Source organism: Athene noctua, chromosome 5 (assembly GCF_965140245.1).
Source record: "Athene noctua chromosome 5, bAthNoc1.hap1.1, whole genome shotgun sequence".
In the NCBI taxonomy this organism is placed as follows: domain Eukaryota; kingdom Metazoa; phylum Chordata; class Aves; order Strigiformes; family Strigidae; genus Athene; species Athene noctua.
Genome location: NC_134041.1, coordinates 19121065 through 19144848, shown reverse-complemented (window position 1 = coordinate 19144848; position 23784 = coordinate 19121065). Strand labels below are relative to the sequence as shown.

Sequence of the window (23784 nt, the reverse complement as noted above, 5' to 3'; positions counted from 1 at the left end):
ATAACCTCCATAATTAAGTTTCTGATACAGAAAATGACAATGTAAATATACACTTAATGCACATGAAATTTCTCATTTACTACATAAATTAAATTTAGACCAGGAGGTGCATGGAGGGGATTAATAGAGAATAATTACTGAATGGTGACTTAAGCTATGTCAGCTTAGAAGAGAGTTAAAACCAAAATTGTTTATCCACAGGCTTATTTCTACACTGCACATGCAAGGGCAGCTGCAGGCAAGGGCAAGCAAACTTAAAAAAAAGATAGTACAACTTGTAATGTCTTCTTGTTCTGTGGTCTGGCTGAACATAGATCATCACCAGCATTTCACTACTCCTGAATACACAATAGGTGTAATCAACACTATTGTATATTTTTGATGGGATAAACAGACTGAATTATTGGTATAAAGAAGACAAAACACAAAACTAGACAAGTATTCATTGAACTACATGAAACGTTAGAACTTTTCTGTGTATAAGCATTAGTTCTAAGTATAATCTCTCTTTTAGGAAATAAGCTTTTACTGGTAAAGTGTAGTATTTTAGACATCTCATAAGTTCTAAATCATAGTTCAAACCTGCTCCCACTGATGTATATGGCAAATATTCAGTTATATTCAGTGGGAGAAGGATCCAAATTTGTGTATAATATATAAATAAATAAATTACAACAATAATGCATATAGCTGTTTAGGTAAACAGTTCAGTGCGCTTCAGTTAAGGTTATTACTGTAGTTATTGCACATCCCATTCAGACATACTATATGTTGTCAAACAGACAAAACAAATACTAAGTTTCCATCAAAAGCTGATGCTGTCAATGTTAGATTGGATCAAAAATAACTCAAGTACAGACGACTGCATCCAATCTTTCTTTTAGCATTACATAAAATCTCTCGTAGTCAAGTTTCTCATTGAACAGCAGGGTATTGACGGATATTTCAAACAGACAAGCATTCGCTACCCAAGTGAAATACTTAAAAATATTTAAATATAGTTTCAGCCAAATTACTTCAGTTCAGGATTCAATCCCAGACAAATTGCCAAAGATTTCCCTATTAATTTGTTTTTGAATGACTGAACGTTTCTATTTCTGTACATTACCTGGAAGTAAATCAGTATTAGCGCATTCAGTAGTTGCTGGTTGACTGTCTCTCACTTGACCTTCCTGAGTCAGTATCTGATTCTTACTGGCTTCTACAGGTTTTGCAGAGCTGCTCTTTTGCACATCAGAATTAGCTTCTCTCTGATGAAGATCCAAATGACATGGTCTTTCTTGAGATTTTGCATCACTGTCTAAGTATTTATTGCACTGGTGAAATTCACTAGCCACCTCATTCTTCATATTTACTTTTTGTTTTTCTCCTGGACATGGACTAGCTGCTGAATATACTTTCTCTGAGCACTTCTGTTCAGTCATTAAAGTACCTTGATTCTCCTTCCCTGCAATTTCACTGCTGTGAGGATGTAGGAGAGAACTTTCACTTTTATCTGATCTATTGTCTCTATCCTTGTGCTGTTTGCAATCCAGGAGTCCCTCTTCAATTTCCAATGAATATCTTGAATAAAAAGTCTTTCCATGGTGCTCTTGAGAAGCACTGTCAAATACTTCTGAAGGAGTAATAGAATCTATTGAATGGTGACGTGAAGTATGAGTTTCCACTCTATCATCAGATCCCAATTCTTCGCATTCATCTACTGAAAGTAAAACAGATCGTTTGAAATTTTTAGTTTTAGAAAACTCTTGATTTGCAGTATCATTTTCTGTTGCATCTTCAAAAGCTAAATTATCAATTCCTTGGAACTGCTGAGTAGGAACATTTGACGGAGTAAAGTTTTCTGCAACATTCTCTGCTTCAGATCTGTCATCTTCTGTTTCATCAGCAGAAGAAGAAACTTGGTCTGCTTCCTGAGTGAACTGAGTGTTACCAAAAGCAGCACTTTTGCTTTCTCTGGTATTGGTCCTTGCACTTTCTTGATGGGACCAAATTTCAGGTCTTTTTCTTGGTATTTCATCATCACTTGTTGAATTAACACGAAAGAGATCAGAACCCTCTTTTTTCATTTTCACTTCTATTCTTAGGCTGCTGTCATAAATTTTTAATTCCTCAGGTGTACTTGTGTCACTGCTGCTTCTTCCAAGAAAATCATGGCATAACATAGTGCTGCATTTAGAAATACCTCTTTCGTTGGATCCTTCATCATCCTGAGAGCCTCCAGCATCATAATCTTCTGATCTTGGTTTTATATCATCAGAGGATGTTGTTGCACTGCCAGTATCTGATTCGGGACTCTCTTTTGGATCTAGTGCACCAGTACTCCAGCGGTCCACAAAGGGAATTTCTGCATTTTCATGGTTTTCTGGCATTTCGGTAGGATCTATAGGCTCTGTGTAACTGGGTGAATATTTTTCTGTTATTTGTTCTGTGGAACATTCTGAAACATCATCTAAATCTGCTGTAACTGATTTGTGTTCAGTCAAGGCTGATGTATCACACAGCAGATCAGCTGTAAGAAATCCCTCCATATGAATCTGAGGAGATGATATCTCATCCTCTTTATTGGTTATCATTCCGGAAAAGCTTAGTAAAGCATTTTCATTATAGTTAAGACCTGTTTCAGAGTGTAATTTATCACTTTGTTCAGTACAGACTTTTGTTGCTTTTGAATGTTTCACCACTTCTGAAGCAGCAGCCTTCTGATTGGTTTCCTTGGAAAAGTCTGAGTATCCATCACTGGAAGACTGTGCATAACAATGAAATTCAGCTGTATTATCATTTTTTTCTGTATCTTCAATCTGTTTAATTCCAGTTTGATCTCCACAGATTTGTCTTACTTCCATTTCATTTTGCAGTGAAACGTGAAGTTTAGAAATAGTTTCTTCTGTAATGAGAGGAGAAGATTCAGATTGTATTTTGTATTCCACATTTTCAGAAAGATCTGATAATTTTTGTTTATCGGGTTGACAGGATGCCAGCAGTTTATCTTCACTGCTACTTTCCATCACAGATTTTAAAGATTCACTTTGCTTTGCAGAATAGCATTCATTATTGTCATGAAGCTGATCCGCCACAGCATCAGCCATGGTTTTTTCAAGTTTGTGTCCTGAACTTCTGTGCTCAGAGGTTTGCATATTCTTCTGGACAACAGGAGATTCAATCCTTGAATGTTTTTGGGCAGACGTTTGAGATTTTAATACAGATTGACCAGCTGTTTTCAGTTTTGTGTCTTTATTATTTGTAGTATCGGCATGCTTTGGTGGACCCAGAGTTTTAGATGTTATTTTTGCAGTGGCTTTTGCTACAGGTGTTTGTGACTGCTTACTACTCTTCTTCTTGGCTGAAGGATGTTTTTCTGGGAGTGTTGTCTGAACCAGATGTTGTAACACATTTTTTTCTTCATTATGTTTTGGAGACATTCCTGATTTCAGCGAATTTGGTGATTCACCCTGAGGTCCTAACAAACAGTAAAAAAAGACACTATAACAATTGTACATGCCAGTTCAAGTATATTCACCAAATTTATGTTAGTGTTTAAGTTGAGAAGCAGGTTATCAAACTTTTTATGTAACTAAGGATTTAAGGCCTGTGAAAGAATTAAGAATTGAGAACTTGATAATTAAGAATTAAGATTTAATTGAGAATTAAGAATTGAGAATTGAGAAATTGAGTAGACAATAATGCCATCTTGAATTTACATGCCATCTTTAAAACTGAAGCACTTCATAGACTATGCATAAAGGAATTATTTCAACCTGTAACTAAAATAGTCATCACTATTTTATGCTGCTGGATGAAAGCAGCAGCTATCCAACAAGAGCATAGAAACACTGCACTGCAACTTAGCACAGAAAGTGATGAGTACTGTATTCAATTTATATTGCAGAGGAAATGAGAGTAAGGAGAAAATAATTACTTATAATGTGATTAGAATACCAGAATTAATGTCCCTGCTCAGTCAGAATATACTGCAAGGTCTTTAATGACCACAAATTGACAGGACCTGTGTTTTCTACATCATAACGCATTTAAGATAATGTAACTTGAGTCTTCTTTCCCCCACCAGTAAGTGCCAAGTCCAAACAGGATAAAAAAGAGCTCCATCCTTAACACTTTGTTTCTCTGTAAAGTAGGATTTCCTCTGTGTGGTCTACAAGGTCATTTCCCACACTTGGTATAAATAGCTGTTGAAATCAACTGTATTGGTTTTTGTGGGGTAGGGCAGTACCAGTAGTGCTGCTGCTAGGGGGGATTACCAAAAAAGGGAGGCATAAACTAACAGTTCATAAAGGAGTTTGCAGTCCAGATCTTTGATATTATAAATGCTTGGCCTACAGAATTTCTGTTGAACCCTGTCATGGGTCCAAGTGCAGAAGTGCAGGGGATCAACAAATAACAGACTCTGCAAAGCAGATTAAATAAGCAGAAGAAAACAACAACTGACAGCGAAGACCATCCTTTAAACATTTTTAGTTGACACACATTCATTTGCGTTTTACAGTTTAGGATTGTTGCCAAAAGTGAAATATAGAAAATAGACAGAATTGTTCAGAGGATTTTGTCAAATGCTTGTGCTAAAGAAATAATAATGGCAGACTGTTTCATTGCTGTATGAAACTTTACCTTGGTTCTTGGGAGAACTGGCAGATGTGTTTTGAGCCTTTTGTTGTGCTGCAGAATTGCTACTCACATTCCCTTTTTTCTTTAGAATAGTTTGTGTATTTTGTTCATTACACCCTTTTCCAGTTGATTTTTTTGTCAGACTGCAAAGAAATTATTATAGCCATTATTTCCAAGCTTAAGACCTAGCAATGTTTAATTATATTTAAACAAGCAATAGATGAGTTTTAATATGCACATGTATATAAACATTGAAAATGCAACCTAAAAGGTATACTTTTTGAAAATTAAATTTGTACGTGTGTATATATATACACACACACACACATATAAATGACCTGTTTCACAATTTCACAGTGCTTCAGCTTAATCCAGTTTAATTTAAGTATCCCAGAAGTGGTAAATTTACAACACGTTGTGTATTCATTAACTGTTCCAGTATGCAGAATTCTGAATGGCCTATAACAATTTAAAAATGATTAGCATGAAACAATCCAACACAGAAGCCAAACCAATTTTATCTTTACAGCAGTGTTTCCAGTAGCTAACTCAAATTGTTTTGCTAATAATGTGCAATAGAAAACCATTCTCAGATTAAAAAGAACATGTTAATTTAACAGTAAGTTTAATAGTTCATCTGAAAGTTTTTTCACAAAAGTACACACACACATATATATGTAAAGCAGCATTACTGCTTTGTAACGTACCTGCTTGTTGTGACATTAGCCTCAAGATCAGTCTTTTTTTTTTTGTTGGTGACTCCATTTGATGTCTTCACAGATGACTTTGTTTTCACTACTGTAATGTAAATTAAAAGTTAATTATATGGGGAAATGCATTGCATCTAAGTACCAAATCAATTCTAATATATGAAGATCAGCTGTTGAAAAACCATAGATGCTAAACTTGTAAAACTTTTACTATTTTATGTGGCTATAGTTGACCATAATGTCAGTTGATAGAGGAGAAATTTACTATTTTTATCTCAAGCCAATATTCATTTACAGGGGAATAAGGTGCTTCTTATCAATCTATAGTAGATTTTTTTAAAGCCTCCCAGGCTGTTTTTTCAGTCTATGACCAGCCTGGGACAAATCAGAATGGGACTTTTAAAAAAGAAAAATGTCAAAAAATTACCAGTTTGTTTATTCCCTTCCTCTACCAATTTATCCTCTTTGGGTTCCTCTGTCTGTTCACTGGCAGTCTGGATATCTATGTTTGAGTTTGCTGACTTGCTGGAAGTTCCTGCCACAGTCACTAAGGAGGGAGATTCCTTCCCTGTGTTTTTTTTCACAGGTTTTGTTTTGATCTGCACGCTTGAGGTTACTGTCAGCACTTTAGGTCTGGCACCTGCAGTTTTTCCTTCATGGTTCTTTAGTCCTTTGCCACTTCCTGAATTTTTTTGTCCACTTGTAGATGATGTCTTTTCTGTATCTTGCTTGGTAAGCATGCTTTCAGCCTTCACATTTCCATTATTTTCTGGTTTTGTCTTTATAACAGCTCTAGCCTTTGGTGAAGCAGCTTTTTCCGCAGGTTTGGAATCCTTAGTAATCTTGGAAGCTAGTTTTTTGCCATCTTTCCCCTTTACATCCTCATGCTTTGAAGCCTTATTAGCACTGTTTCTATTGGTGCTGGATGTATGTCCAGATGCTCCTAATCCATCAGATTTCATTTTATCCTGATTAGTGGAAGAATCTCCCCAGCAATCTTTCTTGCTGTGTTCTGTCCAGGAAGTATTCCTTATACCAACAGATTCCGTAATAGATTTATTTAGCTAGAAAAAAAAGCATCAGGAAAAAAAAACAAAACAAAACCAGAAGACGTTTATAACACCAAAGTAGCCATAATCCTTCACTTCTGAGACAGAGCAACTTTTTAAGTAGTACATGAATCCAAAGCAAAAAGATTCAGCATAGAAATAATTCTTAAAAAAATTTCTGTTTTAGCTCAGATTGCTGGCTTTCAAAGATATAAAAGTACCAGAAATAACTAGAGTGTCTAGTAAATCTAATATGAAATACTGCTCTATATAGAGGATATAGAAATATCTAAGTAGAGTTGCACTTTTACTTTGGACAAATTACTCTGTAATATTTATTTATATCATTAGTGTCTGCTGAAGTAAGAAAACTTTTTTTGAATTACATGTACATATTTTCCCAAGAGAAATAAAGACTATGAATTATTACAAACATAGAACCAAAAATTAATTTATAATACATGTGATGTTTTTGACCATTACCAACAGTATATCCACCAGATAAGTGACAATATTCATTCCCTCTCTCAGGTAAAGATATATACTGAAACATGGAGAAGTAAGTGCATGAAATGGTATCTTTGTGATGCCAGTGTCATTGCAATGTATCCAAGACTGTCAAATCATGTGAAACCTGTACTGGTTTTCTACCAAATAGTAATGTAGTTTTGAGTGTGAGTCTGAACAGAAGAGTTGTTGAGGGCGCTAAAATATTTTTTCAGGGCAGGGAGTGTAATAGACTCAGTGCTCTGGTGGATTGTGATAATAGCAGATATTCATTAGCTCAGTAGCAAACCATTTGCTCTGGGAAACAAATCAGTTTCATTACATAGCAACAGGGGAATGTGAGATTCTGAACACAAATTCCTGTCTTTTATTTGAGCTTATCTGTTTGAAAATGTAGCGGAGCATAGGCTGGGTCCCAAGATGTTTACAGTAGTGGCCATTACTGATTCTGCATAAATAACAGTTCACAAAAAATACAAATTTTTCAAAAGCAAGTTCCATTAAATAATATGACAAATTAATAATAAATTTAAATCACATGATGAAAATACTTTAGCTCTGGTATTTTTAATGTTTGGATATAAATGTTTACCTGAGAACTAGTGAATACAGGTTTTTTGCCAAGTCTTCGGTCATCACCCTTGTCAAATGCAGCTGTAAAAGTAACAAGCAGTTTCTTTACTATTTATCAGGAAAGAAGGGAGACAGAAAACAATCCAGCCTACTAATTAACATCTGAAATCAGAAAGCAGTTCTTCAGGTCCAGTAATTATTCTAAGGCGGCTAACTTTGGTGACATGGCAAATGTTAAGTGGAAATACATGGTTTTATGTTCAGAATAAAAAATGTGGTATCTGTAATGAGGTCACATGGCCATAAGCAAGTTGTTTTAACTCTTCATTTCCCCATTTCCATAGCAAGATACAGTTTTGTTTATACAAGCTTAGTTCACTTAAAGCTTACAGTGCACTGAGACCTTTGAAAGTGTACACAATTTATAAAAAGACACCTTTCAATTTAGAGTACTAATGACTTTTAAGTGATGTACTTTAATTTATAGAATATTTATACCCTTTAAAGAAGAGATTAATTAAATTATACTAGTTTTCAAAAGTGGTAAAGCCAAAATATTGAAATGTACACAGTAAGATCATAGTGCCTCTTTAGATAGCATGCAGCGTAATGTCATGAGAATTATCCCTGTGATTGTCATGTGGAATTTTCAGGCAGTGAATGCCTTTTTTTTTTTTTTTTTTCTGACTGGCTTGCTTCGGGAGAGAAGCATTTTTCAATAAAGCCTTTAAATCAATTGCGCTTGTAGAATACAAAAAGGATATTTATAGACACTGTACAGACCCAGAATCGATAAGGTTTTGATTTCGTTTTTATTAACAAAGCTGAAAAAAGGTTTTGCAAAAAATGTTTTTAAAAATTTAACCATTCAGTGCCTCATGTTCTGACATACTATTTATACATGGATAAATTTTTTGTATGTATAACACAAATTCTGCTGAATTCCTATTGAAGATACTAAAAAGTAATTTTTATATAGGTCTGTAAAAATGACACAAAAGATATGCTGAAAATGGCACCCCAGGGATCGAATCCTTTTTCTAGCAATGACTTTGCACATTAATACATACCAATATATTAAGACAAAATCCATATAAACTTGTGCCTAAGAAAACACAAGACACATTGTGAATAAAAAACCCTACACTATCATCTGTCTTCTTTTGGCATTTTCCCTTCTCTATTATAGCCTTCTAATTCTATATAGGTTAAATCTCTAGAAGATAAATGACCACTAGAAATCTTTAAGATGAAAGTTGATTTAAGTTATCCTAGACATATTACACCTGAAGATTAAAATTTGTCTACCAGTATTGTGTGATTGCTTTACCTGTTATTGAAAACAGATAATTTATGCAACATTTCAGCCTGTCTGTTTACATATAAAATGTATGCTAGCTCTGAGTTATAATTTAATCTAGAAGAAAACAAAACAATTTCTAGCAAGATAGAGTTTGGACAACTAAGGCACACCTTTGTTTAACATATTATTTTGTATTGAAAGCACTAGTGCAAAGCAGCCTAAACATTATTTACAATAAATAAGAACATGATTATCCTAAAAATAAACCACCCCCAAACAAAAAAACCCTCCACCCTTGTTTCTAAAGCCACACTAGAGCCAACTTCTCAGCTTCTGAAAGGTTTTATAATCCAGAAAGAAATCATAAACCTGTTTTATACGGTAGCAGTGAGATGTTATTTGACTACATCCTTAAATCATGCTTAGAAAGACTGTCACTGCATCTTTCTTTCAGAATGTAATTGTAGAATAAAATTTTCATCTACCTCTAGGCATAAACAATTTAATAACTATCATATCCTAGCTACTAATGTCTTTAACAAAAAGGACATAAAATATTTGTTTCTCCTTTGATCAAAAGTGATTTTATTTTGAAGAAGTCTTCAACACATTCTTTTCTAACACTGTACTGTCAAAGATAATATTCAGCCATAAGCCAAACTCCATCATCAGTTCTGCATCCTCAGAACACTTGTATACTTCAAAACAAAGAAATGTTCAGAACAAAAACTCTTTTTTGTTGGAAGTGCTGTCTGTTAAAATTTTGAGAGAACACTATGCAGCTCCTTAGGGGCTCTCTGCAGCAGCATACACAATATCACAATACCAATCAACTGTGAAGTCAAGCTATCTGCATTTACTCACGGTGTAAGAGATAAGCATTATGCAAGAGACAAGCAATATTTATACGTTATGGAGAAAACAATAAAGGATCGAAACTGAATTAATAGAATGGATAATCTGCTTTGTGCCGATGTAATTCATCCACAGTTCTTATCTCCTTAAAAATGACAGAGATGAGGTTTTTAAAATCCTACTGCAGTATTTTCAATAATTTGGAGTAGCTGTAAATAAGCACAGAATCAATCTACATGGTTTTGGTTTCTATTATATACAGTCCTAAAAAGAAAAGCAGGGGAGGCTTTTCACAGAACATGACTTACTGATTTCCATGTTTGAGACTAGCTAAGCATTCTGTCATGCTTCTATTCTGAAACACTGCTTCAAAAACCTAAAGCATTGCAAATTTTGCTTTAATTTCTATCTGGTTCCACCATACCCCCTACAGTTTATCTACTAAACATACTGCTAAAAAATTCTAATGCCATTTGATGCTAGACATACCTGCTTGTATTTTATGTTGATGGTCTGGCCTCATCAGCTTCCAGCTTTCTGTGTGACGAACAGCATAAAAAGACTGAACCAGGAAGACCCAGAGCTTATCACGCAGAGCCTGGATCTTGCACGTAAAACCCTGTGTTCAAGTAACAAATCAGCAGCTGGCGAGGGGCATATTGTCATAGCAACCAGTCATTATTCCTTTCAGAATCTACTTACTCCCTAAGCTAGATCAATGATGTCATCACTTATATTTTATAATAGTCTGGTAGATGGAGATGCTGTTTTTGAAGGATTATTGCCCACCACAGTAATTTTTAAAATCCTTTAAACCAAGGCATACTACAGCACTAGAAAACACATTGCACTCTCTCTCTTTTTTTTTTTTTTTTTTTCTTTTTTTGTTAAGAACCCCATAATAGCTCTTTACTGTCAGCTGTGTCACAACAAGGTCAAATACTCTAGGGAAAAATAATGTATCTGATTAAATTTTCATTGCTTTTACCAAGAAGATCTACTATAGCACCAGATTGCAGTAATTCATTTTGCATTTTTCATTCTTTGCTTATAGCATAATTCTGGATTTTAATCAGTATGTCATACTATTCATGAATTACCCCCAGCATCAGATCAACCACAGGTTAAATATCATTGTTTAGATTGTGTGGGTATACAGGGTATGTTACACACATGGAGACTGACACCTCCCTCCAAACCAAAACACACACACTAGATTAAGAGGCAGTCCTCACTTCAGAGGACAGTCTTAAACAAAAGCAAACGTAGCTGTGACTTTTACAAAAAAGGGGGTAGAAGTACACAGAGAAAGAGAATAAGCTCTTTTCCCCTGTAAGTTAAAGGTAATGCAACATTTTGATTTTTTTTTTCTCATCACAAATATCACAAATTTAAAATGATGGTAAAGATCAACAGAGTGCTGGTTCCCATGGGACTTACATTCTCAGTAATACGCCATAATTTTATTGCCATAGATAGGGTTTATCTTTAAAAGAAAAAATTGTTAATATCCAGTAAACAAATGGCAACATTTTCTGCACTTCCAACAGAACCATGGATTTATGCAGATGCTTTTCTGTGTGACCCCAACTGCAGGACTGAGCCACCTGAGCTCAAACCACATCATCTGATTTGAACCATTACATGAAACAAACAGCAGAATAGTTTTTCTTACAAACACTGCACACTGAAAAACCTACCATCTCCTTCACATTTGTGGAGTCCAGCAATGTATCTACAGCTACAAGAAGAAAGCAGCTATTTTCATTATTAATACTTTTTTCAATTGCATTAAAAATTACTTCTAGAAGGTCAGGTTTGCTGCTCATTGCCTGTGCCTGAGGAAACAACAAAGGACAACCGTTTAAAACAAAAGAGTGTACTTCATATGCAAAAGCATTACTGAGCAGAGAGGATCTGCTGTCACGCTGTGCAGGAGGTATTCCAAAGCTGAGCATCTTCCTTTGTATTCATTCCATAACCCCACCCCTCTCCAGGCCTCTAGCAAATCATCCTAAGACCTCTCACTAACTCAAATTTTAGGAACAAGCATACTGTGATGAATTCACAGCCACACGCAACTCTAGATTCAAAGACAAAATGTTTTAACATCTCCCTATTTAGTTTTTTAATCCTCTATACATATTTTAAAAATCTTTCATGGGAGAAATGAACCAGCTAGATGACTAGATATGTTCTCACCAGGACCTGCAGCATTGCCCCATTCTTCTGACTCACAACAAAAATCAGTAGAAGTTTGAGTATACTGCTAATACTCATAATCTTTCTTGTAAGTACGTGCTGTTGTTCTAGGGGTCCAAAAGCTTTTTCAAAGCTTATGTATATACTTATCTCTTTTCAACACAGAAGCTGTCCCACTAAATTAATTGGAACTTTTGCTTCACTGAGGCACATAACCTGAACGCTGTATCAACCCTGTGTATCAAAATATTAATGTGCTTTAAAACAACACTGAAAAAAGCACCACCCCCAAAACCAACTTAGCACTGCTTAATTTAAAAAAAAAAAATTCCATAGAATTGTACTTTAAAGCAAACGTTGAAACTATTTTGATTATTTATCAGCCTAAACTAGCTAAAGTTTGATATAATTCAATTTATTTGGAAGCATACAATAACTTGAGGGTAGTTTTACCTGCAACAAAATAGAGAAGCCTTCACTTTGTACTATGTGTAGGAAGTTTGCCACAATAAATGTTACACATTCTTCTTGTAGTCTAGACGCCAAGGCCACAGCTGTCTCTGTCCATTTCACTTGGGGAAGACTATTGATCAGCCGGTCAGTCTCCATCAAAAAGAAAGCAGCATTCTTATGGTTCTTAAAATAAAAACAGAAATCAGCCTGTTGCCAAGTAATCACCTAAAGAATTGCTGCTCGTAAAATAGCTTCTGTTCAGTTACTGAATACTTACACAAGGATCCAATCATGTATTAATTTTCCTTCTTTAAATAAATTTGGTTTTTGATAATTCTGAACATTATACCTTTGAAACTAAAGCAGACAAAGAAAAATCTACTGCTTCTGGTTTGCCTGCTGAAGTTAGGCAGCAAAGTTTCCAGTAGCTTTTACTGTATTTTTCTCAACTGTGTATCAGTATATACTGCAGTCCTGAACAAAATAAGGTTAAAGTTAACTGGAGAAATGAATAGAGAAAAACCTTTTAAGTCACCCAAAGATGTAATAAATTCTTGAATAAAATGGGTAAGCGAAAGTTTTAGGTTAGTATGGATGGCCTAGCATTCAGGATTCATAAATACTCAAGCATTTTCATAGTTATGAATCCTTTAGCTTCATTTAAAGGAGACAGGCATCAAGTACTTGTCTTCCCAGATGGAGTTTTAACTGAACTTGCCCTTTTGTTGTCTAATGTTTCTCTAAGAAACATAAGTGTTATTTAAAACAAGCAAACAGATTTGCTAATATTTATTCCCCTGGTCTGTGCCTTTGGTTCTTTTGTGCATTGCATCAGCACAGTACCTGAGGGCAACTTCTACTGACTAACACATCACTTAAAAAGAACTTGCAATTTATTGTTATCCACATCAGAATGGATTGAAAGCTCTACTCAACATGATCTAGCAGGTCACTGATAAATTATGCAGGAGGATCGGTAACGCTGGAGAAAGCAACAATTCAGATAAATACTTGACACAAAACTCTGTACTGTAAATTCAGATTATAATCATGGCCATCCCATGCAAAGTAGAAAGCAGGGAGGATTTCTTCATGCATAGTATAGTTACAACATAAAATCTGGCCAGCCATATTTCAAGTATATGCTTTTTATTATTTTACTTATCTGTGGGCAAAACCAGCTTGCTTCTATGCATATAAGGTAAATTAAGGATTAAGTATATGCTTATGGTTTGATCTTGCTCTCACTGGACTCAATTACAAGTTTTCTGAACTGTCTAGAATTCAGCCCCTGCTCCTTATTATGGGAGGCAATAAGCATTTACTCCCATTAGACACTCCAGTGAAATTAAAATGCCTTCATTGACTTCTAATTAAATCAGCACTTTGTAGGAGTGGCTTTAACTGAATTTTACTTCTTTTGTTATATTTTTTTCCTAACCATTCTAAAGTAGAGTGCACTTATCTAAAAAGACAGTAATTTTCTTGCATGTAGTTGAGGCACCTGGGGTAAGTACCTGAACAGCGTTTTAAACTGAACTCCCATTTTAATGTTTCTGTGTTCATCATTGTGGCTTCCCAAAGATTTTCTGATCAGCAATCTCCTTTTCTTTGTACCTTTTCTTCCTGAAAAGGGCTGCCCCACATTAGCTAGGTTTTACATTTCCAGGACTGGTAAATGAAAGGATCAGTAGAGTCATACTGTTTAACTGGCTGTAACTATTAAGTTTTACAGCAGAGAACTGTAGCAGCAGAGAAGAGAGGATCTTAAAACATACAGTAGCCCCTGCAAAATTAATGTCAGACCTTTTCTTTTTTCTCCCTCGAGCAGCTTTAAGCATTTTTGCAGACTGTCAAAAACTCCACTGGGAATCCCATGAGTTTTTGGACTGGGTGTCTTAAGAGCTCAGAGTTAAATGATCACTTATTAGAACTGTTGTGTGGACCAAAGAGGCTTATGCTTTATTTTTTAGTTTTGCAGTTCTAAATGCCTTCACGGCTTCAGTCTATAAAATACTAGTGATTCTTGCAAAGACACAACAATGCAAATTTTAAATTGGTAAAATGGGAACCAAAGCACACTTAGTTCAGACTGCAAAAGTCTTCCAGAGAAGCTGGGTACGCAGGTGGAGCAGTACTGAGTACCACAGTGTACCACCTGAATATGCAGTTGCAGCCACCACTCACAGCTGGCCTGCTGGCCTCAGCGCTTGACAGGGTAAGTACTCCATCAAAGAAATCCTGAGATAAAAACAGTCCCAAGAAGCCTTCACAGCACTTTCAGCGAGCGGCAGTTCTTGGCCAGAACTACTTAGGAATGCATCTCTTGAATTAGGGGTATGTTGGGAGCGTGGGTAGCCATACTTGAGCTATTTAGCTTGGATAACAATAAGTAACAACAGTAACAGAGAGAGGGAGACAAGGACTTCAGCATGAGATACTAGACATCACATACTTGGCTGTCTGGTGTGTGCTAGCACCAAAATCATCCTGTGGATGTTGCCTGAGCTAGTTACGTGAAACTTTGTGTATGCCAGTCCACATTATGGCTACATGTATACACAGGCAGCAGCTGTACAGGTTTAACTTTAGCTCCTCTACATACTCTTCATATCTCTGTTACAATTCAGTGCATTTACAGGCTAATTGCCAGACCAAATTCCTGTTAACAGGTCTAGTTCAAATCTTTAAGTCAGCTCTGAGGGTAATTTTATACAGAAACACAATTAGAAAGTACTTAAGTTTAGGCAGATCTAAATTGGAACAATGTTAAGTACATGCCAGAAAAAAAGAATGCTAAGCTTTGAGGAGATCAATACTGTTATCTGAGAAGTAGAAGATATATATACTATACTGTTACTTCATTTTTGAAAAGTCAGCTTGCCTGCAAAAAATTGGCTTGTGATCACTGATAGCCAGTGATCACCCGAAGTCTGGAAAAAAAGTACATTTTTTCCAAATTAGAATATAGGCAAATAGGAAAAGGCAATCACAAATTATAAATGCTGCCACCTAACATAGAAATTGATACAGTGATTTGCTGTTCCTCACTATCTGAATACATAATGCTGCTCTATGATATCACAGCTCTGTTTTATAATAATTTTGTATCGTTATGCTGGACTAGGATGTGATTATCACTAGACTGTGCCACAAAGCATAACAATATCTGCACAACAAAATCTGTTTTTTATTTTAATGGGAAATTTTATATAGTGTAAGCGTACTACAGATTTAAAATACTGTATTTATTATCTCTTAAATTACATTGTACAGCTAAATAAGGAAAAATAAGGAAAAAAATTACATTGCTCTATTTTTAGATAAAGCACACTATATACTACTTACCAAAGAGTTAATCAACATAACAAGACAGTTGTTCTGAAGTTCAGTAGGTAAACTGGCAAAGCTCCTCTCTGACAAACATCTTGCAAAATGTTTTCCTACCCATCTGTTGAAAAGAGAGCTTTTTTTAGGTAAGGAAGATGAAAAATGTTCTATCTGCAATTGTTAGCATGTGATACCTCTAAATTGTTATGAAGAAAAAAATGTTTAAAATGTAAGCGTTACATATGCCAAAATAAACCCAATCACACAAAATAATTTCAACAGAAAGCAGAGAAAGCATAAACCACCATTTATTTTATTTTACTTACTTCATGCAAGCAGCATATAGGTTTTCGACTCCCAATGAATGAGCAATAGCCATGCATTCTAGTACAGGTTGCTGTTTTCCAGGAACAGGCTAGAGTTGTTAGCAAATTATCACAATTATTGTACATTCTAACTTACGAAAACTGTACAGAAGTATTTCAAACAGAAGTACCAGTAGCTACCATGGTATTTGTTTGCCTTTATGCAGAACAGGCAAATCATCTGCTTCCACACTGTCAATAAAGTAGTATTCAGCCTAGTGCATGAAAACGCATGAAAATGCTCAACTCTAAGCAGTAACACTAAGCTAATTTTAATAGAACACAAATATTTTCTACATATATGCCCATGAAATCTGTTATACAAATATATAGTATTTCCATATTCCTATTAAGAACAATTACATATACAATGGAATGTATTAAATTATACTCCATCTAATTTAATATATTGAATTGTGTGAAATACTGTTTTTCATCAGTTGTGGTTTACAAGTTTCTATTCATAGGTGGAGGATATCACAGGCCTTACTCCCATCATCAATCTCAGTGAATTTAACAGATTTACACATAAGAATAGGGTCCACTGACTTAAGCTAACACTTTGACCAGACAGTTGTTAAGTATCTTGTCAATGTGATTTGTAAGTAATAGAATTAAAATTCTTCTTAGGCTGCATGGCTCACAAAGTAGCATGAGAACTGACATACCTTTTGGAAAAAATTGCAGTAATCTCTTTTCAGAATGTAGATAGCTACTTCTTTCAGCCCATCTAGCCCATACATATCTGCAATGCCCAACATGCGACTAAAGAGAAAGCAGCAGCAACATGAATCAAAAATCATTTTGATATAAGCATTGTGCTTACAAGACAATTTACATGCTAATTTCACTTTTGTGTTCAGCCAGAATTTACTGCAGAAATAGACTGATAACCAAGTGTGAAACTTGCCGAAGAATAATGTACAAACAGAAACGTGTATTGACCTAAAAACAATCTTTCAACCACTGAGTTCAATCTGTATAAAAGTTAAGCCTCAGCCACTAGCTGAGAAACTGTTTAGAATACTCTCAGTTTCTCTGTTTTAAGGTAGCAAGTGAAAAAGATAATTGTGCCGGCAGAGTTCTGGCATTTTGTAGTTTTTTCCCAAGGATTACATAAAATGTTATTGATGACATTGTATCTGAGAATTATGTCCATTGCAAATAATAAAAAGCACAGTGAACAAACTGTTATTCTATATAATAAATATAACAGTTTTATTTCCTGTATCAATTCATTACCTAAACATTGAAATTGTGGCATATTATAAACAATTCCATATTTTCATTTTAGATAGATAAGATTTGAACAACAATTTCTAACATTAAGAAATAGTAGCATTTTAATATTTAGTGGCAGATTTCAACAGGTAGTATAAAACTGGTTTCAGGGAATAATTCACACATATCAGAACTTACTTCACTAATACAGGATTATGCATTACACTGTGATTAAAAATTATCCCAGAGAAAATGCTAACGTTTACATTGGTTGCTGTATATAATCTTTTGTGGACCTAAGATTCACTACTTAGCCTTCACATCAACTTGAATGACCATTTAAAAATAAATTGCAAATATCAACTGTGAAATACTATCACACATTGTATATATTATTCTGAAAACTACAAGTAAGATACAGACAGATTGGAAATTATTTTGGTCTAAAACACCCTCCTGTTTTTCACTCTTCTCATAGAATATTCCAAAAATGACTGGCACACCTTTTCCAGTAGCTGTCAAATAAACAAGATTTCAACAGCTTTATTTTTACAATTTCCTCAAGTATGTTTAGGTGTGAAGATTATTATATTTGACATTTTTGTTTTATTCATATTACAGGAAGAAATTTACTTACAGAACAAGTTTGTTCCTTACAGAACACACACAAACTACAATTAAAAAATAATAAAAGTTGACATATACCCAACATCAACTTTGTCTGGGAAGTCCAGAATACCTCCGTATATAAAATGCAAGATGACACTCATTTCTACGTGGCTTATGCTGCAAAAAAAGAAAGAAAAACAAAATACAAATAAAGACTTGTCCAGAATAGAACATACCACATTTCTTAGCCAAAGGAAGTGGGTCAAAAGGCTGATACATCATCCAGCTGCTCTGTGAATGGAAGGTGAATCTGATAAAATTAAAGCTGTTTTCAAGATTACTGCAATGTAAAAGTATCTAAATGGACTATATTTTGGGTGAGTTTTGCTACTCAGTAGTTTTGCTGAAACTTTGTAAGACTTTAAATCTTTGAAAATAAGTCATAAGCAGACTAATACTGGCATCTAGATTATTTACATTGATAATATGCAGCAATTTTTCATCATCTCCAAGCTCTTTACTAGTAATAAGTCAATTATCAAGCAACTATATATTTAGCAATTGTTTTATAATAATAATTTTTAATCATAGAGTTTATGATATATTTAAACTTTTCCATTAATAAAAATACATTTAATAGTTTTATTACAATGTTAAGTAGGAATGTTGCATCTCAAAATATTTAGAAAAAGTTTTTATGCCTAGATTCAGGTTAAGAAATATGGAATTCCTACACAGAGTAACGTTTCTATCCTTGCATTGTCCCAGCACCATAATGCAGAGAGGCACAGCATGTCTATTTTAAATGGTAGACACAATATCCTGGTACAGTACATTACTGTACTTACATATGTACGTCTCAGTGTGCAATCTTCAGAACCCATAAGTGCTGTGTACATTAGTGTAAATGGTTTATAGTCATGCAGATTGAGCTAAGACCCTTTAAAACATTAGACATGTTTAAGCAACAGACATCCATGACTGAAAGCAAAAGGAAAAAACAAACATTGCAACATGCTGAGAAGCAAAATCAGCACAGTTGTCTCTCTGCATATTAGTACACGATAGCCATAAAATCAGCAAGGAGGAGTTTCCCCACAGTCTTGACAGCTGTTATGCAGAATTTTCATTATTTCCGAGTAAGCCATATGTACTTTATAAGCATTTAAAAAGACATCACGGAAATCTGCACCAAGCAGAAAACTGAATTAGAAAAGGTAGTATTATGGATATGATTCGTAGTAACAGAAGTTATGAGACACTGGCATGAGAATATACTTCTATAAAAATTAAGTACTTCTCAGGAGAAAGCCTCTACTGAAAAATAAGGGTGAAAATTTCTTAGCCATGTAAAAATCAATTTCAGGGAGAGAAGTGTAAATAGCAGAAGTAACTGTTGACTATCAGTCTCTAAAACATACTATGTATAGCATAAAAGCTAAGGAATCAATTAAATGTGTATTGTTTTATAAGGATTAGGAAGTTATAACCAAATCAACAGATAACCTTCCTGATTTTGCAGCAATATTATTACACTGACAGAAAATGAAAATTATGAAACTACAAGAAAGTATCACTTGGCCAAACAATTTTATATCAGCACAAAGCAATTATATTTTGCAGCACTGTAAGGTACACAGTTCTTTCTGAAGAAAATTGAGTCAGCCAACATCATGCCTAAACAAAAAGGCTAACATGTTACAAGTATCAGTATTAGTTTGCTTTTAAAGAAAATTTAATATATTTCAGTTTATTTTTCTGATAGTGAAAAGAAGTAATGTGGCACCCCCCAGTTTATCTATGAAGTCTTAAGAATTCATCCTACACCAATAGGTCCATTATTTTCAGCTCTCACACAGAAAGCCATTGCAAACAAGCACACCAGTCAAAATTCTTTTAGCGTATGATGCTGAAATATAACTAAACACTGTTTGAGAAATGTAATTGTTTATTTGTCTTTACATTGTAAATATACTCTTATTGTACAAATAGGTATGAAAACAAATTACACTGTTCAGACATTCATAATACTTTTCATGACATGTACAACATGAGGTGAAAGAAGAGAATTGTAAAATCGACTGTGAATACTAAAACATATTTTACAAAAAAAGAGTAGACCCTTCTGCTGATGAAAAAGGCTTCTTCCCTGAACCATCTGACAATATTAACAAACACACTACAAGCTGTTTCATACTGAAGTCAAATCAGTGCTCAGGAAATGTATCAGGTTGAAGAAAAGTGTCAAGGCAGATTAATCGTCAGTACTCTATACACAGCACAGTTTTTACATATTTGCAATGATTTTAAATTGCCTACCTTTGCTCCCAGACGACTTGCAAAGACAACACTTACCCTTGAAGAGTGATGTGCTCTTGGGAGCTTTCAGCCCAACTTCCACTCAGCATAGCAGCAAAGTAACTAGATCTGGCACATAAAATGGCCCTGAGAGAGAAAAAGTAAACATTATTCCACTAGATACAAAATTTATTATGAGACTCTCTGATAACATTGACTTAAATCTTTGCCCTTTATGCATTAAGGTGTCATCTGTATACTGCATGCCTTTTCTTCCAGTATGTTTGGAATTTCAAAATATGCTAAAGAAAAAATCAAACAGTACTCTAGATTTCTCAGTTAAAGCTTGTTTCTAGTATGACTCTGACATTCACACAGAGGAAATTATTACCACGAGCATTTTCCTTTCATATAATATAAAATTGCAAATGTATTTCTTCTGTTTTATTTACCAAGTAACACTAAATAACCTTGTTTATAAGGCCCTATTTTAGACAAATAGTTATATCCCAAGTCTCTTAAATTCTTTTTATACTACAAAATGTGTATTTATGAAAATGAAAAGAGAAGTATAAAGCTTTTTTTATTTGAAATTGGCTGGCCACCTACCAGCACATCCTAAAAGTCAAACAATACTAGCATATGATACAACATATCACATATACACATATGAAACTGTGTTTCCAGCACTGTTTAAGAAGAGCTATCAGTTACTTCTGTTTAGACTTATTACCGTTGTATATTTATAAGGCATAACTGGCCATAAAGGGACTAATTCGATTTACTACTACTTCCACCAAAGACAATAAAGGAATCCCAGACCAGTAGTCTGTGTAGCTCAGTATCTTCACCAGTATCACAATCTTCAAAAAAACAGATGAAAAGACTTTTGTAATAGGAGCTTCTCAAGGTGGAAGTGGAAGTTCAGAAAGGGAGAAGATAGTGGATGACAAATGCTTTATGATTTCAGCCTTCCAGATTTACACTGGTTAAATCTGTTTAACCAGTGTTAACCTTTATATCTCTTACCTGGGCTATTGCAGCTATATGTTTCTCATACATACAATTTTCTCCTGACACCAAATAAGCTTCCTATTATTTATAAAATTACTTTATGTCTTGTCTTTCCTGTGGCAGAAGCAGCAAAGTGCTATATTTGGCATGTGAATCTCTTCTTTTTACATGTATTTGTTGGCTCTTAAAATGTTTCAGAGTGCTCTCATTTTGTGTAGGAAGAAGTATGAAGAATGCTATTTATGGTCTCTTTTCTAGTCATTATATATTCTGGAATCTCTTATCTCTGTTCCCCCTTCCTGCTTCTGAAGTCTCCGTACTTTAAATTAGGAACTTCTCGCACATTCCTCCTGTGATTCATCCAGCAATAATAACAAAAAAGCTTTTACAGAATGTTTCATATCTTAGTGAAATACATCCACACGTAAATGAGTATTACATCACATCTTTGAGTACATGAAATTCTGAATACACACACAATCTTGTTTTTGTAAGATATAGCAGCACAATATCACGAAGATATGAAATACACTATCTCCAATTTTGTCATCTTCTTCCAAAGGAATTTTAGTAATGAACAGGCTAGATCAACTTCATGGATGTAGTTGAAGTGGATATTTCAAAGACTCATTTTAAATAATATGGACAAGTATGTATTACCTAAATATACATTGATAAAATTTTAACTTATAAAATACATGGTGATACCAAATGAATTTGAAGTAAATTTATCTGTGCTTTCCTACTGTCATGGTTTGTGCCACAACTTTATTACTGGACAAATTTGACTTGCTCCACTCAGAGCTCTGTAAGAATACAACACAGCACTAGGAAGACATAACTTGGCAACTCTCTCAGAGCACTGCTACTCACAACATAAAGTCTGTCGGAAGTTCATAGGACTTCATGAGAAAATAAGGAATACTGAGATATGTGGGTGGGAGAGGGTACAGGCTTAAACTGTCTCCTGCGTGAGAACATCAAAAAACTTCTTAAAATAAATAAATCATACTGGTGCCTCCACAACAATTATACCCAAAATTAGATTTCTCTTATTGACTCGTACTGTTCACATGATGCAGTACTAAAACAAGCAAGTCTTATGACCATTTCAGAACATCCTTGTTTTCTCTATGATTTACTGCTGTATTATTTGATGCTGGTTAGAGTAGATACATTGCTCCAGGCAGTAAGTGGCCTAAATTGAGGAAGTTCTGCTGATGGAATCTTTCTGTTGACTTTCTTTTTGCACCATAGTACTTGTTTCTCAAAGTTATGGACCTGAGAACATGTATTCTTATAGTGTAGACCAGAAGAAACAAACATACCTAACTACATTCTGGAAATTTAGTATATATCCAAATAATCACACACCCCCCACCCCTCTCCCCCCCATTATGACATACATTCTGTGCAGATATTTGTGATGTCAGGAATATACCCCCCCCCACTAGTTTTGTGTTGAGAAAATACTAGAAGTAGTGGAGGGCTTTTATAATCTCTCTGTTATTTACATACTCCAAGGGAACAAAATACAGGCTGTCTAGTTTGCTATCTCAAATGCAAACAGAGTCATATCAAATGTACAAGGAATGGTACTGACACTTTAATCTGCCTTCCCAAGCTACAGAAGTCCAATAAGCCAAAGTTCTTAAATGGTCTTGGACTTTAGATCTAATAAAGGCTGCTGACAATCTTTACATACATGACTAAATGAAAGTAAAATCAGATTCTGTATGCACAGATACTGAAGAACAGGGAAAAATATATATAATTACTACTCCAGAAATTTTCTAGCTGTGTGGTATTTTATTCAGCATTAATAGCTGAATAGTTTATTAATAGATTTTTCTTTTTTTTTGGAGAGCACAGATTATTTAAAAAAAGGTTAGCAAAGAAAATCTACACAGTATTTATACCTGAGTATATACACATGATATGACTTTACAATGGCAATATTAGAAGTGCTAAAACCACAGTTGTTTTCACAGTCGTTGCTGTTAATGAGATAAATAATTTTCATCAGTATCGAAGTATGGCCACTTCTCACATAAGACCTAAAACCTGTAACAGTTCACAGCTAGGTAACAGCACCAGCAATAACTTACTATAGATACACCGCACCAGCAGCATTTTATACTAAAAGGATTTTGATTGAAAAATTTACAGTAAATATTTATGTACCTGTGAGCTTGAAAATCTTTGCCTTCTATGCAAATATTAATATCTGGACAGCAGCACTTTTTGTAGAGCATCATTAAGTCTTCTCCTAACACAGATGCAGTTTCTAGTTTGGAAACACCTGCAGATGGAGGGAAATAGCTATTTTTCACTTTGTCCAGTGTAGACTATACTACTGGCAGTACACAGACAACTTAAAAGTATTTGAAAAGAAGAATCTGACAAAAAGAAATGTTTTAATATTGCATATTCAAGCTAGAATTTTCCTTGAAAGTTTTTCCAGACCATGCATTTTACTTCTTGTTTTATCTTGAGATACGAGATATTTGACCAATGCTTTGTATTTGATATCTACAGAAGTGCTACTGTTATAGAATCTTTCGTAAGATTATATATCCAAGCTCATTTTTTCTACAGAGATCTGGTACCTCTGCATTAAAGAAAAGAAGACTCTGAAGAAGTTCAGGGTCATGTAGCACTCTAAGCTTCTA

The 23784-nt window shown here is 34.6% G+C and overlaps 1 protein-coding gene across 3 annotated transcripts in view; it reads right to left on the bottom strand.

Annotated features, from left to right (window-relative positions):
- Positions 1-23784, bottom strand: part of BTBD8 (BTB domain containing 8) — a 50709-nt gene that overhangs the window by 8233 nt on the left and 18692 nt on the right. For all 3 annotated transcript variants that reach the window (XM_074906556.1, XM_074906557.1, XM_074906558.1), the window contains 14 exons: positions 23297-23414; positions 20156-20245; positions 17897-17977; positions 16639-16735; positions 15932-16020; positions 15624-15726; positions 12276-12458; positions 11321-11458; positions 10110-10239; positions 7482-7543; positions 5761-6397; positions 5331-5421; positions 4627-4766; positions 1109-3460 (listed from right to left, as the gene is read on the bottom strand). In XM_074906556.1, the coding sequence (XP_074762657.1) occupies positions 1109-3460; positions 4627-4766; positions 5331-5421; positions 5761-6397; positions 7482-7543; positions 10110-10239; positions 11321-11458; positions 12276-12458; positions 15624-15726; positions 15932-16020; positions 16639-16735; positions 17897-17977; positions 20156-20245; positions 23297-23414 (4311 nt within the window). The remainder of the gene's footprint in view (positions 1-1108; positions 3461-4626; positions 4767-5330; positions 5422-5760; positions 6398-7481; positions 7544-10109; positions 10240-11320; positions 11459-12275; positions 12459-15623; positions 15727-15931; positions 16021-16638; positions 16736-17896; positions 17978-20155; positions 20246-23296; positions 23415-23784) is intronic.